The sequence below is a fragment of the Arvicola amphibius genome, chromosome 1, assembly GCF_903992535.2.
Source record: "Arvicola amphibius chromosome 1, mArvAmp1.2, whole genome shotgun sequence".
NCBI lineage: Eukaryota > Metazoa > Chordata > Mammalia > Rodentia > Cricetidae > Arvicola > Arvicola amphibius.
Genome location: NC_052047.1, coordinates 143,938,579 through 143,955,463, shown reverse-complemented (window position 1 = coordinate 143,955,463; position 16,885 = coordinate 143,938,579). Strand labels below are relative to the sequence as shown.

The 16,885-nt window shown below is 51.0% G+C and overlaps 2 protein-coding genes across 10 annotated transcripts in view; one reads left to right on the top strand and one right to left on the bottom strand.

Moving 5' to 3' along the window:
• Mob2 (MOB kinase activator 2) overlaps positions 1-6,749 on the top strand; it is a 57,290-nt gene extending 50,541 nt beyond the window's left edge. For 2 of the 3 annotated variants that reach the window (XM_038340520.1, XM_038340512.1), the window contains exons 4-5: positions 4,954-5,078; positions 5,754-6,749. In XM_038340520.1, the coding sequence (XP_038196448.1) occupies positions 4,954-5,078; positions 5,754-6,064 (436 nt within the window). In that variant the 3' untranslated portion in view covers positions 6,065-6,749. The remainder of the gene's footprint in view (positions 1-4,953; positions 5,079-5,753) is intronic. The other variant, XM_038340528.1, reaches the window with a different exon arrangement.
• Positions 6,750-12,471: 5,722 nt separating this feature from the next.
• Brsk2 (BR serine/threonine kinase 2) overlaps positions 12,472-16,885 on the bottom strand; it is a 51,795-nt gene continuing 47,381 nt past the window's right edge. For 2 of the 7 annotated variants that reach the window (XM_038339746.1, XM_038339767.1), the window contains 3 exons: positions 16,541-16,721; positions 16,374-16,463; positions 12,472-12,491 (listed from right to left, as the gene is read on the bottom strand). In XM_038339746.1, the coding sequence (XP_038195674.1) occupies positions 12,472-12,491; positions 16,374-16,463; positions 16,541-16,721 (291 nt within the window). Of the gene's footprint in view, positions 12,492-12,744; positions 12,963-14,100; positions 14,149-16,094; positions 16,181-16,373; positions 16,464-16,540; positions 16,722-16,885 lie in introns of those variants that run through there. The other 5 variants (XM_038339729.1, XM_038339738.1, XM_038339757.1 and 2 more) reach the window with 4 other exon arrangements.

The following is a 16,885-nucleotide window of genomic DNA, read 5'->3' as shown; positions in this document are numbered from 1 at the left end:
TTAGTTTGAAAGGAAAAGTGGGTTAGTCATAAATCCACAGAACTTCTTGCCGTGCATCAGCCCTGGAGGTTTACCTAGGTTGGAGAGGATCTTCTGCATTAGGTCAGCTCTCATTTTATCCTTACAGCACCTGTAGGATAACCCCAAAAGGCCAGCATTGGGATCTAGGGAGCCAAGACACATTCAGAAACATGGCTAAACAGCTCCCTCAGAGACACTCCTTTACGTTGACAGAGCCAAGTGAATCCTTAAGGACTGTCCTGTGAAATAGCCCAGACACCAGCACAGTAAAGGCCCTGTAGCACCCAAGGTAGTGCTGTGGGACTTGGGGAAGCACCCCCATGTCTCACTTGTCACAGGGAAGAAGCATTACTCCACATCCACATCCAGCAGCCATGCCCTTTAGGAACACAATTGAATGGACCACTGCAAGCTGTCTGACCTACTGCCAGAGAGTTCCAACCAGTTCTTCAGCTGTGGAACAGCAGCACAAAAGGATACAGCAGCAGGAGAACTACAGAGTCTTCTCTGGAGCTCTCAGAAGTTATTGGAGAGTGAAATGAAATGTGGTCTGACACATTCTCGGAATTCAGAGAAAGGACGTGAGCAATGGCCATGAGAGGCGAGAGGTAGATGTGCCCACTTCCTGTGTAGTGACCAACTTTTCCCAGCTGACACCAAACTAACAGTGACATGTTGAGCATGAAAAGTCATGTGTGTACTTTGAAATTCTTTAAGCAACTTCAGCATTGACATGAAAGCATCCAGTCAGAACCATAATGGAACCAAATTGAAATGGAATAGTTAAAAATGGTCGGCGTGGTGCGTCGGCCTATTAGCCCCAAATACAGCATGAACACAGAAGTATAAAAATAAAAACAGAACAAGCAGAAAATCAACATGGTAATGTAAATCCAGCAGCTGAGTGACTGCCACAATGTGAGCATAAGAGTTTCCAAGAGATTTTTATGAAAATATTCTTGTAAAATTAAATCTGAGCCTCCCCATGAGAAACACACTCACTGTCATCAGTCTGGACTGCCGTAACCAAATGAGGGTCCCGGAGGCTACTGAACAGCACTGGTATATTTCTCATGGTTCTGAGAAGAGCTTCTCGGTTCATGAATAGCACACTTCCTATTACCATGACCTTAGGAGTAAGGATTCATTATAATGATTTGAGGGACTTATATATGCCATTCATTTTGATTGACTGGTTGATTGACTGGTTAATTTATACTGAAACTCAGCATTATACATGCTAGCAAATGAGCCACATCTCCAGCCCTGTTTAAAGTTTTATAAGAGACAGAATTCTTCCATTCTGTCTGAGATCACAGATACACTCTACCCACCTGCTCCTGGCTCATAGCAGCACTTTAAATGCAGTAATGTAGTAAAGTTAACCATTGCAGATGGAAGATGGAACCTAGAAAACACTAACAAATGGAAGCTAAAGTAGCTCTTAGCAGTAGAGACTCAAAATCAGCCAGGTTACAGAAGGAACCTGTGTTGTGAGTTGGAAAGGGCTGTTCATCAGGCCAGTAGTGTTCCTCATTGCCCGTGTGCCAGATGGCAGAGCTTCACAAAGCATTTCACTAGCTGCAGGGGGAAGGGCAGGGGCAGAGGGGCTGAGGTGCCATGTAAGGACATTCCAGTGGATTTTGATTGTGTTTTTATAAATAAAGACTGCCCGAAGATCTGAGAGTAAAACAGTCTCACTGGTTAGCCTTACAGACCAGATTATGATAACACACACTTTTAATCTCAGTAGCCATAATGGCACACACCTTTAATCCCAATAGCCATACTAGTTGCCATAGAAACTGGGCGGTGCATGCCTTTAATCCCAGCCCTAGAGAGGATTATAAAATGGGAGGAAACAGTTCTCAGTCACATAGTCTCATTCTGAGATTCCAGGAGGTAGGATCACCATTTCAAACTGAGGTCAAGGTAAGAGCCAGTGGCTGGCTGTTTTGCTTTTTGGATCTTCAGGTAGTCTTTATTAAAATCCACTATACCAGCCTAGGAGCGAAATGAACCTTCTTTTCAACTTCACAAGGAGTGTTCACCAAACATGATGTCCTGGCTCTCAGAAGAGCCCTTGGCAACTTTTAAAGAGTTGAAGTCACACTAAATAAGTTATCTGATCATTGTGGAGTTAATCTGGAAATTAGTGTCAGAGAAGTAACAGAGTTCCAAACACTCCTGAATTATCCATGGGTCAGGGAAAAAAAAAAAAAAAGCTCAAGGGCAATGAGAAGTTCGTTTGAACTAAACACAAGTAAAAATGCAAAGTATCAGAATCTGTGAGATCTAGTCCAGTGTGATAGCTTGCATCTGTAATCCCAGTACTTGGGAAGTTGAGGCAGGAGAATTGTTTTGAGTTTGAGGCAAGTCCTGACTACAAAATGAACCTAAGAAAATGCAAAAAGAAAGAAAAGAAAGAAGAATTTGTAGCAGGGCAGTGAGAACAGTTTATAACACCAAGTGTACATTTCAGACAAAGACTTCAGATCAAAACCAAAACAGAACCAACCCAAGGTAGACAGAAGAAAGGAAATCATAAAACAAGAGTGGAAGTCACTCAAGTTGAGCTCTAGAAACAATAGGGGAAATGCATTCATGCTTGGAAAAAGCAATAAAACTGATATAAAGATGAAACAGAAGATCGGAATTATAAACATAAGAAATTGGAACAGTTCACCGTGAATCCAACAGTTGTTACAGAGGTAGTTAGGAAACTGCAAAATCCTCTCCAGCTGTTATACAGCTGGCATGAAGTCCACTGTTCTTTGGAGAAGAAAACTTGAAAGCTCATCCAGTTTAGTGAGACAAGGAAGAGGGAGGAAAAGTCCACATGCTAAAAGAAGAAATCAGCTGTCCTCCTGGCAGAGAACACAGCTGTGAGACTCTGAAGGAGTCCAGCAATGAAATAAATTCTGCAAAGTCAGCATACAGAAACAGTCAAAGGTCTGCATGCTAGCTGTGTATGACTGAAAGCCTAACTAATCAGAACCATTTACAATAGCCCTAGAAGCAACAAAATGCTTAGGCATAAACTTAGCATTCACAGAGCTCTGTTTCTGGAAACCACAGAAGTCCAGGACAGTGAGTCAAAGACAACCACACTGTGTTCATGGATGGGAAGACAACAAACTGAACATACGGATCTATGCCCAGTAAATCTGTGGTTTAGTGTGTTCCCAATTGAAAACTCCTCAGAGCTATTAGCTGCTAGACTAGTGTGTTCTGGAATTTACATGGCCATGGGTAGCTGGAGTAGCCACAACAACAGTGCAGCTGGAGGAGGCACACAGATGGAAGATACACTGCTAACCACAGTGATACGACAGTGTAGTGTGGACCAGAGGTGAGACAAACGGTAGTGGGTCAGGGCAGCGACCAGAAGGAAAATTAAAAGCAGTTGTTGATTTCTCATGAAGGTGGCCAATGAAACTGAGTGGAGAGAGCACAGTTTTGTTTCCCAACGGTGGCTCTGAAATGCAACTTTGCACAGAGGAAAGGAAAAGTACCTCAACTTTAAGCCTCACACATGATGCAGAAATGGGAAAATACAAAACTTTTAGAGGGCAGGAGAAATCTCTGTGACCTAGCATTAGGCCACTGGACATTACATCAAAGGAACAGCCCACTGATGAAAAGGACTCAGCCCATTGTATTTTATGATGATTCAGAAATTTTGATCTAAGAAACTGAGGAGAAAGAACAAACACAAACTATGTGGAAACATCTGGGAGGCACCTGTTGCACAAGAATTAGGATCTGGGACATGCAGAGAATTCTTAGTGCAGCAGCATGCAAGTAGCAGTTTGATTGACAAGAATGGGGAAGGACTAGTTGCCCCAGTGACAGTATGTCAGTAAGCCACTAAGAAGATACTCAGCACTGGGGTGTTAAAGAAACATAATGAAACCCACATTGGGTATTGCAGAACACTAGGTGCTAGGGAGCACACATCATACTGGTGAGGTACAGGTGACATAACACATGTGATAATGTTGACACACTCTCATGAAATGATGTACAGACATGCTGTGACAATAACCCTGTCCTTGGCTTTTGCTTTAGAGACATGAAAACTTGTATTTACATATTCTCCCCATGAGAACATATGTAACAGTGTGGTCAATAGTTGTCCCCAATTGGAATGAATCACAGGCCCTCAGCATGAGCTTGGAGGAGTGTGCTGTGCCCTTGAATCCAGGGCACCTAGGTGGTGTGACATCCCCACAGCATGGCCAGATAACAGAGACTTGTGAGAGGCCTTCATCCAAGATATCTCAAGGAGATGCCTGAGGGGGTAGCAGGCAGTGCATCAAGGGTAGCACCAGCTTCTCTTGGCAGAACACAGAATAACTGTGACTTTGCACATGATTGAGGCCCAGGAATACACCCAGTATCTCCCCATCCCTGATGCTGATCTCAGAACTGGCAATCATATGAGGACTGGCAACCCCATGCTAAAGAGTATTGGGATGGGCCTCCAGGGAACAGGTTACTTTACTGCAAGCATCTACTATTTCCCCTGGAGAAAGTGTGACTTCTTATTCTAGGAATAGGACCTCACCAAGGATCTAGGCTCTCTGATCAGTCTCAGGCCACCTCCTAGACAAATACCTGTGCCCAGTTAATTTTAAGGGGTTTATTTATAATAAATACAGAGTTATTTAAAAGAAGTAAAATCTGCAGAAGTAAACAAAATGAAGGTGTCAGTCACATGGGGCTCCCTGTACTCTTGGTTCTGTACATGAGGCCCTTGCTTTGCTCAGATGCTGTTCTGAGCATTCTTTGTGTCCTGTTGGAACAGTTGTATATAGCTTGCCCACCCGACTGCCACTGCCTTTGTATTTGTGCTGTGTGAGTGGGAGCCTGCACTGGGGTCGGTATTTGGCAGGGTTGTCACCCTGACCAAAGTCTCTGTCCCTACAGACAATACTACTGGTATGACGAGCGGGGGAAGAAGGTCAAGTGCACAGCCCCCCAGTATGTTGACTTTGTCATGAGCTCTGTGCAGAAGTTGGTAACTGATGAAGATGTGTTCCCCACAAAATACGGTATGTTGCTTGCAGCTTGTACCCAAATCCTTATGCAAAGCCAGCAGGTTCTTCAGCACTGAGCTAGAGAGTGTCTGGGGTATGATTGCAAGTGGGTGTAGAAGGACTACAGCTTTGTATGTAGCTCTGGTTCCTGTTCAGCAAAGGGGGCTGGGCTAATGAGGGAAGGAGGTTCCCAATCAGGGTTCAGCCCAGTTAGGGTCAAATATCCACCTATACTCTGGGGACCCAATACTTGGCCCCTCTTTGGCTCCTGCTACCATCTCTGCACAATGAGGCCATCACAGTCCATCTTGCTGGGGTTGGTATTTCCAGACCTGTCAAGGTCCTAATGAGGGCTCAAACTCATCCTGAGCAGCAAAAAGCCAGCACTGGCCTACAGGTATCCTTGTATACTTGTTATTGCTCCTCTAGCTGGTCAACAGATAGCCCTGGAGTGTCTACTGAAGGAAGCATATAAAACCTGAGGGCCAACCACATATTCTTTGCTGTGCAGGGGCCCAGCATGGCTTAGCCAGTGCCTGTTACTCTGGGCACATGTCACTCTGGAGGACAGGTTGCTGGGAACGCTGTGGAAGAATAGTAGCATGAGTGAGCACTTCAGGCCCATCCAGGAAAGCCTAGTTGTAGGAGCCTGGCCTCATTGCGGGTCTATGACATGTGGCTTCCCCCTAGGCAGAGAATTCCCCAGCTCCTTCGAGTCCTTGGTGAAGAAGATCTGCAAGTATCTGTTTCATGTGTTGGGCCACATCTACTGGGCCCATTTCAAGGAGACCTTGGCCCTTGAGCTGCACGGACATTTGAACACACTGTACGTGCACTTCATCCTTTTCGCCAGAGAGTTCAACCTGCTCGACCCCAAAGAAACCGCAGTCATGGACGACCTCACTGAGGTGCTGTGCAGCAGCCCAGGTAGCGGTGGTGCCACTGGGGATGGGGCCAGCAGTGGAGCTTCCGGAGCACAGAACCACGTGAAGGAGAGATGAGCCTCCAGGGCCAGATGGATGCACATGTGCAAAGAGACAACTGTGTGTCTGTGTGTGCGCACACATTCCCCGGGCGTGCTGGTGGCAAGGTCTGAGGGCCCCAGGCTGCGCAGAGTGTGGGCTCCATGGATGCCGCTGGAGTCAAGGCGAGTTTCCTGACTTCCCTGTTGGATGGATGAGTGCTGTTTGTAGTGAAGAGCCTTTGGAGTCATTCATTCATTCAACAAACATTTATTGGACTGATGTTTTGATTTTCCTTCTGTGGGGCTTTCCTTTCTTGGGTCTTCCATGTGGCTCTTGCCCTCCCCTCCCCTCTCTTGGGAGGGCTCTGCGGCTTTGAAAGTGGCACCTTGTGAGGTGTCTCCCCTTACGGGGCTTGCTCTGCAGACCTGGAGTTCTGCTGTGCTCTGGGGATGGGCTTTTACAGAGGCCACCTACAGCTTCCCTCCCTAGCCCTTGCCTGGAGAGGCCTGGGGTGACCCTTGAGGGCCCACACCTGCTGCTTGCTCCTGTCACCCCTTCTTGCTGCCTCCTCAGTGCCCATGGAGGTCCTATTTGTGCATAGGGGCCAGGGTAGCACCAGGACCTGGCTGAGGCCCTGTGTGGAGACAGGGCTGTCAGTGAAAGGCAGAATCTGCTTTAGTTCATCTGTTCGGTCATAATAAAAGAATTCTCTCAGGTCAGAGCCTGTGTCCTCTCAGTCTGCTCTTTCATATTGCTTTTCTGAGTCTTCCCTGAGGCTCCTGGGAGGGGAGGGAAGGGTTCAGGCACCTTGACCTTATCCTCACTCGTTGTACCTCTTTGAGTGAGGATGGAGGCCTTCAGACCTGTTTAGATTTGGCTCAGGCTCAACATCGGGGGTCCAGAAGGAGACAGCCTGCTGCCTAGGTGGGGACTGGGCCTAAGCTCAGGCCTGGAGCTGGCCCTGGGCCCAAGTAGGCTAAAAGGGGCCAGGGAGGCGGGGGTAGAGGGGGAGAGACAGGCATGGTTATGGCTTGTTCCTCACAGACAACAAACTTGAGTCTTTGGATTCTAGCAGCCTGTTGCCAACAACTCCTGGGATGCTCTGCCCCAACAGGTTTCCTTTAAATTGTGGGCCTTCCTGGGTTTTAGGGTTCACCTGACCTTCTGGCTCTTCACTTACTGCACCATCAGCAGCCCTCTGGGAGGCTGAACTTGAGGCTGGAAGCTCTTCTGTTAACTATGGGGATTTAGTTCCTATAAACACCTTGACCAACCTCATCTGTCTTCTGACATTCTCAATAGCTATCTGCCACTGTCTAATGATGGCCAGAAAATTCCAGAGTACAGAGTCTTCAGTCTACTCCCTCTCCATAGGCACCTTCTGAGCTTGAGGCAGGAAGATGGCATGTTTGAGGCCAGCCAAGGGCTATATAGGGAGTGCCTGTTTTAAAACAAAAACCTTCCCTGAACCAACTTAAAGCCTTCAAGCCATCAGTCTTAGTTTTTGGGAACAGAACCCACCAGACTATCTGAGCCTCTGCCCCTGGGTATTGCCCACCACATCTCCTGTCTTAGCTGAGACCCCTTGAGTGGAAACCACAGGGTGCCCATGAAACCCTATACTAGGACTACTATAAGGAGCCTGTGCTGGGGCCTCAGCTTGCTGGAAGTACCAGGGGGAATCCTGGGGGCAAGGAAGTGCAGGAGCAAAGTGGAACTTGGCTCATTGAGACTTCCCTCTCAGCTCCCAGGGAACAAAGCTACCATAGCCCTGGCCACCCAGCATAGGGGAGGGTGCCCAGTGCAGATAGAGCCCATGGCTGGCTGCTAGGAAGATGGGCTTCTAGCTGGAGCTGCTGTGTGGAGTCTGAGACAGAGTCTAAGTAGAGTGGTATACCTCCATATCTCTGGGTGGTGGTGGTGGGGTTTGATCTGACAGCAAAGAGTGGCAGGACCTCCAAGCACATGGTGTTGCCACACAGCCTTTGGAAGGCTATCCTTGAAGGCATGGACATCTAAGTGAGGGCTGCCACCTGCTGGGCTCTGTGCTGGGGCCCAGCTTCAATGGTCTTGAGGCACACAGGACAGTTCCATGTGCTATCCACCATATGTAGATGGCTTCTTGCTGCCTTCTTGTCCCTGTCGTGGGTTCTCACCTGTACAGGGGGAGTTGACCCATGAGGCCGTCCTTGGATTTAGCCTTTGGTGAAGTTGAGCTCGGACAGAGGCTGACTGCTGATAGAAAGGCATGTGTGGTGCTGGGCGGTGGTGGCGCGTGCTTTTAACCCCAGCACTCGGGAGGCAGAGGCAGGCGGATCTCTGTGAGTTCAAGGCCAGCCTGATCTCTAAGAGCTAGTTCCAGGATAGGCTCCAAAGCTACAGAGAAACCCTGTCTCAAAAAAAAAAAAAAAAAAAAAAAGAAGAAGAAGAAAGAAAGGAAAGCATGTGTGGAATGCCTAGAGGTCCCAAATGGTAGCAGAAATATGGTTGTGAGTGGGGGTTGGGAAGTGAAGGAAAGGGTCCAGCCAAGAAAACCCACTCCATCCCTGAGAATGCTCAGAGTTGCTGTGACTAGTTGGTGAATGGAAATACCAATGTGAGCAGCACTGCAGGTGAGGGCTTAGGAGAAAGACATGCCACTGGGAATGAAAGGTCTAAGTGTAGTAGGAGAGCGATTGCACAGCTGGGTTGGAAACAGGAGCATTTGGCAGAAGTTTCCAAACAGCATGAAAGGCAAAGCCGGGTCTTGCCAGTGTGTATTCTGAGGGAAAGAAGACAGAGGAGCTAACTCGTAATTACTGGGAAGCACACAGGCTTCCATTCACATCTGTGAATGACAGATGACACTCAAGTTTCACTGTCAGGACAATGTGTTCCAGAGATAGAAGCCAGAATGAAGCTGGGCAGTCCTTTGGACCTCACAGCTACTAGCACCTTTGGTCAGCATCCTGGCCAGAAGCTGAAAGTAGAGCAAAGATTATTTGTGAAGGACTTGCTGGCCTGTAGGACTTCAAGGCCTCACCATCTTCCCCAGGAATTTTGTCATTCTGCCTTCAGGATGGAACTGAGCGACTCACCAAGGTAGAGAGAGGTTGGGTTTTGAGCATTTCTTCCTGAGGGTGCCAGGTTGTGCTTCACCCCTGGGTTCTGAAGCACCCATCGGAGTATCCCTCTGTTCTGCCTACACACTTACTGCTGGGCCAATCAAGTTATGTCCTGAGATGGGAGCTGGCCTGTAGAGGCCTTCTATTTACTTTTTGGTAGTCCTCTCCTCATTCTAATTTCTTCAGAAGAGTGTGTAGACCAGTGAGTTTAATACTCAGTGTGAACTGCATGAGGCTTCCTTTATTCTTTATTTTTTATGAATATTGGGCTGAGCTTGTTTTGCCTTATATACAGTTAGGAGTAGGATTGTGGAAGGTTCCTTCATAGGCCCTGAGAGTGCAGTGGTGTGCAGATGGGAAGATGCTGGGTCTGTGAAGTAAGCTGGCCTATTTAGTGCCCACCAAAGCTCACTGTAACCTACATATCCAGTGGGCCAGCTGGAGGAAGATTGGCTGGGGATGGGTGGGTTGTTGTTCTTAGCAAAGCAGATGCAGGAAGAGAAGACACGGGAAGACATCTTAGCATCCAGACCCAGGTAATCAGGCACCTCTGGATCAAATCCTTACCTAAACAAACATTCCAAGCTAAGTTAACTGAAAAGCTCAAATAGGAGCTTGGTCCCTTGTCCTCACCAAGTACCTTCAAGCTACTCCACTCCTTAGAAAGTACAGAGACCTCCAGAATTAAGCAGAGAGTGACCCTAGCTTTACTGTGTTGCTTTCTTATCCTGGGTTTTGAGCTTGATTCTGCAGAGTTGCCTCCTTTAGGTCACAATAAAACTAGGCAAAAATGGCTTAGATGTCTCTGGTAAGATTGTGTGTTAACTAGGTCTCATGCCAGGGCAGGACCTCATTTGGGTCTACTCCACCTCCAGGAAATACACAGTAGTGTCAGAGAGCCCCCAAAAAGTAAAAGTAGCTGGCATCAACTAGGCAGAGGCCAGGGATGCTGTGAACTCCTACAGTGCCAGGCCCATTCTCCCCCCAACTGTCAATGTGCTACATAGTAGAGCTCTGCCACCAGGCAGTGTGGCACAGGCGTACCAAATGCACAGCTTCATGGTCTGGGCACTTTGCTCAGACTCTTGAGGATTGTCCAGCCTCGGGCTCTTGGCATTCAAGACATGAAACTAGACCTGTCCTCCATATACCAGCAGCAGCAGAGAGGAGAGGTGATGAGGCTGGGCATCCCTTGCTGGCTACGGGAGCATGGGAGAGACTTTGTGGAGAAAGTCCAAGTGCTAGATGACCTCAGGCATATCTGGGGTGACGCCGAAACTGCCGTGAGGAAGACAGCTCTCCTGTCACCTCTGCTATCTTCCTAGCAGATAGCCCGTCAGCCTATGTCTCTAGACTGCTCTTTCCTTAGCTCTGGTTTTCACTGGAACCCATCTCTGGTGGAAGAGCCCAGGGAAACACCCCAGCCTGTTTAACAGACCCCCTTCCAGAGGTGGACCTCTTCCCTGAGCACAGCCCCAGACAGGTCCAAGTTGGGGACAAGAGCCACTTTCAAACATCCTGTGCCCTTTCCCATGCCCACCCAGCCCTGACGGAGACCTTGCATCACGTGTCTTTACGGAAGGAATTTATTGTTCCAGAACTGAAATTGCTCACAGTTATTTGACAGGGGTTACACCAGATGGGGCTTGTCCATTTCTGTGATGTCTGCGAGTCCGCATGTGTCCAAAGTACAAAAGAGGAAGGCTAACAAGAGGTATTGCTTTCAGTATCCTGACTCCGTGGATAAGCCCCTTCCCACTTGTACTGCGTGGCTTTGCTGTTGTTACAGGTGTTTGATTTTGCCCTATGTATGGGAATCCCAGCCTATGGTGGTTGAATGTAATAGAAGCATTAAAATCTGTACATGAGGGGAAGAGCAAAGGCATGCATGAAACCTGCCCCCCGGCCCCTCCTGCTGCTACGCCGGGCACCTTGGGCCAGCTGGGAGGGACTGGCTCAGCCAGACAGAACGGAACACAGACAAAAGCTGGGGATGAGGAAAGTGAGGTGGGCTTCAGTGGGCAGCAGGCAGTGGTGTGGGCCCCTTGCCCTTGCCACCTCCAGGAGGAACCCACTGCAGAGCACACTGCTAACTCCATTTCTGGCTTTGATTTTTTTTAACTTTTTAATTTTAATTTTAAAAAAGCCCGAGGTACCCCTGCCATCCTGTATGTGAGTAGGGTGCCAGCTCAGGGTCTTCTACCCCTTCTCGCTCAGACACCAAACCAAGATCACTCTCAGCCTGGTGCAGCAGAGAAGTACTGGGCAGTGCCTCTGGGAAGCAGGCACAGCTGGCCAGTGCAAGCTGATATCCTGTATCCTGAGCCCTCGTGTGGAACTGGAGTTGCTGCTAAGTAGTAATAAAACAACCCGGGACAGAGCTAACCACATCGTTCTTTAAATATATATATATTATATATATGTATATGTGTATAGAAATAGCCAAGAGCAAGGAGCCGAAACACAAACTCTAGCTCTGCCCCAGCGGCCCCACCCCACACCCTTTTTCCAAAAACAACCAAGAAAAGAAAGTTTATAAAAATATCTTGCAGGAATTCTTTTAAAGTTTACAGTAGCTTGCCAGTGCTGCATCCACTGGCCGGCTCCCCACCGTTCCCAGCCCCAACGGCTCTGTCCTTAGAGGGAACCTGGGCTCTGGACCCACCCTGCCCAAGTCAGACAGACAGAACAGACAGACAGACAGATGGCAGGAGGGTGCTGCTGCTGCTGCTCCCCCTTCCCTGAACAGAGAACAGAGACATAAAGAAACTCAATAAATTAAAACAGCAAATAAATAATACTGGTCTCAGCCCAGCCCCCACAGCTTGGCCAGCCCAGGCAGCTCTGGAGCACCCAGGTCTCTTATTTCCACTTCAGCCCGAGAGAACCATCACAGCCGGAGCTCTGCAGCCTGACAAGGTGGAGCAATGGATGCAGATGAGAAGAGGTGGCCCTGGTGAGGCCAAAGTGTGGAAAAGGTGAGAGGTGAGTGGCCCAGGAGGCCTCCAAATGTGGCGTGGAGGACAATCCATTCCCACTGCTTCTCCCACCATGGTCCCCTACCCTGGAAGATGGTGGACAGGTTGTCCCTGTCAAGGGTCTGGTCATTGGGAGTCCAGGGTGGCTGGGCTAGAAGAAGAGTCCCCCTGGGAGTCAGGCCCTCCTCCCTTGGGCCATGCAGAGCTGCCCGGGAATGGGCAGAGGTGGACAGTAGGCTGGCCTCTCTGCCCAGCAGCAGCAGCAGCAGCAGCAGGAGGAGGGGAGGTGGTCCGCAGCAGCTGCCTTCGCTCAGCCAGTGTCCACACGCAACACAGAGGATGGCCTCGTGGAGGTGACATGTTAACTTTTCGGGATAATTCCTGGTATCAGAGCGGAAACAAGCGATGCTGTCAGAGACGGGCGGAGACAGACCGCAAGAGAAAAGAGAGTAAGCCCAGAAGCCCAGCCTGCGGGCCGTGCCCTGGCCACTCTCCTTTCCTCCCAGGCTTGAGACAAGTTCTGGGCAGGCAGGTGGGGCCTGGTCCACACAGGGTGGCAGAAGGCCACAGTCAGTGCTGTGCTGTGCTGTGCTGTGCTGTGCTGTGCTGTGCTGTGCTGGGGAGGGACTAGTGTCTAAGGCTGCTCACGGTGGGCGGCGGGCGGCCCCATCTTGGCCATGTCCTTGCCCATCGGGTACTCGGTGTCCCCTCCAGGGCCAGCGGCCGCGGAGTCACCCAGGGGGCCGTGGGCACTCCGCTTGGCGGGTGTGCTGGGGGCCTGGGCCGCCTGCCCGTTCTTCTCGTCTGAAAAAAGTTGTTTAATTACGTCAAAGAAGTTACTCAATGGGGTGCCTGGGTACACAGAACAGAAGACAAAAAGAGAGAAAAGAAAAGAAAAGAAAAAAGGGGGAAGGGGAGAGAGGGCGGGAAGGAGAGAAAGAACAAACAAATGAACGAAGGGGCCTTGACAAGAGAAAGAAAAACCCAATGAAATGAAGTCAGATGGAATGGCAGAGCAAGGATAGGCGGGTAGCAAGCAGGGTGGGCAGGCGGCCAGTGGGGTCCCTATAGTGCCAGGAGCAATGCAGTGGGAGAGGCTGCTGTGGAACAGACCCTGGGACCCTCCGTACCTTCAAAGTAGATGGGTCCTGGGGGCTGCTTCTGAGAACTGGGGCCCAGGACTGGCAGTGAGATTCCTCCCTCACCCAGTGTAGCCCTGAGTCTTCCTTCCCAAGTGTTAGGGCCACGTAAGCTGGCCAACCCCAGGTGTAAATGGAGCAATGGAAAGACCAGGGCTGAGTCAGACCCTGGGGTTGGCTGCTGCTCTGTGGGTAATGATTGCTCTCAGAAAGGGTGGCCAGAGCCAGTGAGCAGCAGCAGACAGGGAGAGCCTGGCCCTGGCTAGCACAGACAGTTTAGCAGCAGACAGACAGGATGAGTGGTCAGCGGGCAGGCAGGGAGCTGGGGACAGGCAGCCACAGCTGGGTTTCTGGTCCTGGAGGGCAGAAGTAATGGGTGACCCTCCACCCTCCTGAGCCTGTGCTCACTACCCAGCTGTGCCAATTGGATACCTCGGTTCCATTCCCTCGCCTGACATCAATCTGAGCCCAGTGCTGCTTAACCCTCCTCTTCTGACTGGCATGGTCTGTGGACAGGTGTCCATCTTGCCCTCCAGGGCAGTGCTACATATAGGCAGTGCTTTTTTATATCTATGATCCTTGTTGGCCTCAAGCACAAGGACCTTTTCCTGCTCTGAGCATTCAAGTCCCTCCTCAGCCTGGCCTGATTGTAGAAATGGGGAGCAGGAAGTGGTTAAGACCACTCTGGGTAGCAGATGGGGCCCAGGGGTGGTGGGTGGTCCACTGCCTGTGCATACACAGGGGACCCAGTACAGTCCAGGGACAGTGGGACAGCACTAATCAGGGTAGGCTGTGGGGGCACGCAGTGGAGGTGGCAGGCTGGGGGCCAAGTGAGCGTGAGGGGTTCTTACCACATTTGGAAAGCCGCCCCGTCATCACCTCCATACAGTTAGTGTTGTCTGGAGCACAGAATGGAAAGAGGGAGGGAGAGAGTAAACAGGCTGCCCACCTGCAGCCAGCCACCGTGGGAGGGGGCGGGGCCCTGAGAGGGCTGAGCCAGGAGTGGACAGAGTTCAGAGGGATTGGGGCTCATAGAGGAGCAGGGCTATGAGTAGGCAGGGCCCTAGAATACTGGGTGGCAGGAAGAGAGGAGCTGAACCTGCAGAGACAGGGTCAGGGATCAGGCAGGCCCAGGGAAGTGTAGAGTTCGGAAGGGGCAAGACTGAGAGCTAGGATCTAGATCAGAGCAGGCCTGTGACTACAACTGCCAGGCAGATAGTGGAATGTCACCTTCAGTAGCTAAAGCCAGAAGACTGGGTGTGGTCTTTTCCCCTTACGGGCCTTTCTCCCCTGGGCTAGATAAACTTCTTGCTCTAGCAAGGTTTAACAGACCACCTACACAGTGCCTGCCCCTCACCACCCACTGGCATCAGACCTGGAGGGGGTGTCCATGGGGCCTACTCATTAGAGGTTCCCAGCCTCCTTTCCCTGAGTGGGGTCCATGTCTAGATGGTCCCCAGGTATCCTGGAGGTCTATTTCTGTTCACCCCCAACAGTGTCTTTGGAGCCAAGCTCATGGGACTAGGGTCCAGGACACAGGGACCCAATGGGAAGGTATGGGGGGGCAGGCTGCGATCCAAGAGTAGGTGGTGCCACAGTCCTAGGGTGGGCTCCAACACTGACAGAACTGGTGAGTGGGTCCTGTACATGACACTGGTAGGGTATGACAGAACATCTTATAGGACAGGGCATGGAGAGCTGTCCAGTCCTCAGGAGTCCAGCATAGTTGCAGTGTCTGAGTGGTCACTACGAGCAGAACCCCAGCAGCATGCTAGCCCCTGGTTTCCTTGCCTTGAACAGTCCTGACCAGCTTCTGCCTCTGCCACTGCCTGACATTCCTTGCCCTCAATTTCCCATTACTGTTGCTATTCCCAAGCATGCTTTCCTCTTTCCAAGATGAAAGCCTAAAGCCCCAGGAAGACAAGATTGACTGGAGTACAAGTGCCTACAAGAGCATCTGACCCTGCCTGCTCGAGAAAAGAGGAGAGCTGAGCCCAGGGCTGCTGGGGGCTCCAGCCCCACCTGCCAAGAGATGATAAGGCCCATGTTGAGAGCACATCTATAGGCAATGGAATGAGGATGGGGTGAAATGAGGAACAGGTGGAAAGGACCTACACACACACGCACACACACACAGAGTGACTAATAGGTAGGTGTGCATGCAAGTGTGCACGCGCAGGTGTGCACACCCACACACACAGAAGTGACTAACAGGTGTGCGCGCACACACACACACACACACACACACACACACACACACGAGGTGACTCTAAAAGGCCACAGCTGTGGAAATAGTAAGCTGGGAATAGGGCTTGGAGAAGCTGGCCCTGAGCCACATCCCATCTCTTCTAGACTTTCTCAAGAGTGTCTAAGAATCCCCATGCCCCTTTGCTAAAGGACAGCCCAGACTATATCCTAGCTATTACTCTGACACACAGGTCCCATGTGTATGCCTGTGCATAGGGCCAAACACACGGTACTACCTCCTCCCATAGACACCAGCAACCCAGATACCTTTCCTAGCACCCTGCTGGGATCAGACCCCCCCCCCATCCTGCTTAAGGCAGAGCTCTGGTGGTCAGTGGCAGGGGGTGGCAAGTCCCAGCCACTGTAGAGAGCTACAGGGGGAGCCCCAAGGATCAAGGCCTTGGGCCATAGTCCCAGAGCCTGCTCAGGCTGCCCTCGTGTCCAGCTGCCTGGGTGCTGAGCCTGCAGGCCTGTCCGGAGCCTGGCCAGGTGAGCGGCCACGGGGCGCCCCTCTTAGGGCAAGCCTGGCTCCTGCAGGAGGCCCTGCCCGCAGCCCCTCCCCTCCCCGGCAGCAGGCCGGACACCTTACCTGCCAGCGTCAGAGGCTACTCTCGTAGCTGGTGGCCACCTTCTGGCCCTTAAGCCCAGCACCCCAGCTTAGTCCTGGCGCTGGCGGGGGTGGTTCTACGGTGGACAAGAGGCGCCTTTCAGTGTGATGCAGCCCACCATGCCCGGGGAGGGGCCCTGCTCCCTGAGGGGTGCAGCACTGCTCAGGGCAGGGAGGTGGGCATCCGTCAGAGTAGGAGGCCATGTCAGTCCTCATACCTCCCATCCAAGCAGCACTAGCCACAGATGCTATGCCAAGCCCCCACCTCACCTGACAGGTGCTGGGCTGATGGCTGGTCATGGGTGCTCAACAGCTGGGCCTGGATGGTCTCCACCACCCTCTTGAAGCGGCGACTGGGGCCTGGGGGAAGAGTGGCAGTCAGGGCACTGGAAGGGCCAGTGGGGGTGAAACACAACCTACCAAGTCGGCTGGCTCACCTGAGAGCAAAGTGAATGTGACTGAGTAGATGCCGTTCTCTTTCTGGGCCTCTCCACCCTCAGTGTAAGTGATATCCACCTGGAACTTGACTGGCTTCTGGAACACTGCTGGGCCCCCTGTTGCTTTGTATTCAGCCCGGAAGCTTGTCTGGGAGATGACGCTGTGGCTGAGGCTGGGTATCTGTGGTGTGCACAAGCTGGGCATGAGCGCAGCTTACCAGCAGGCCCCACTAGCCCACTCCTGGACCTATGGGGAGGAGACCTCGGAAGAGCCAGCACTATGTGGGCACCAGACACAAACCCAACCTTCCAAGCCATCTCCAGTTTTGAGAACCAAGTATAACA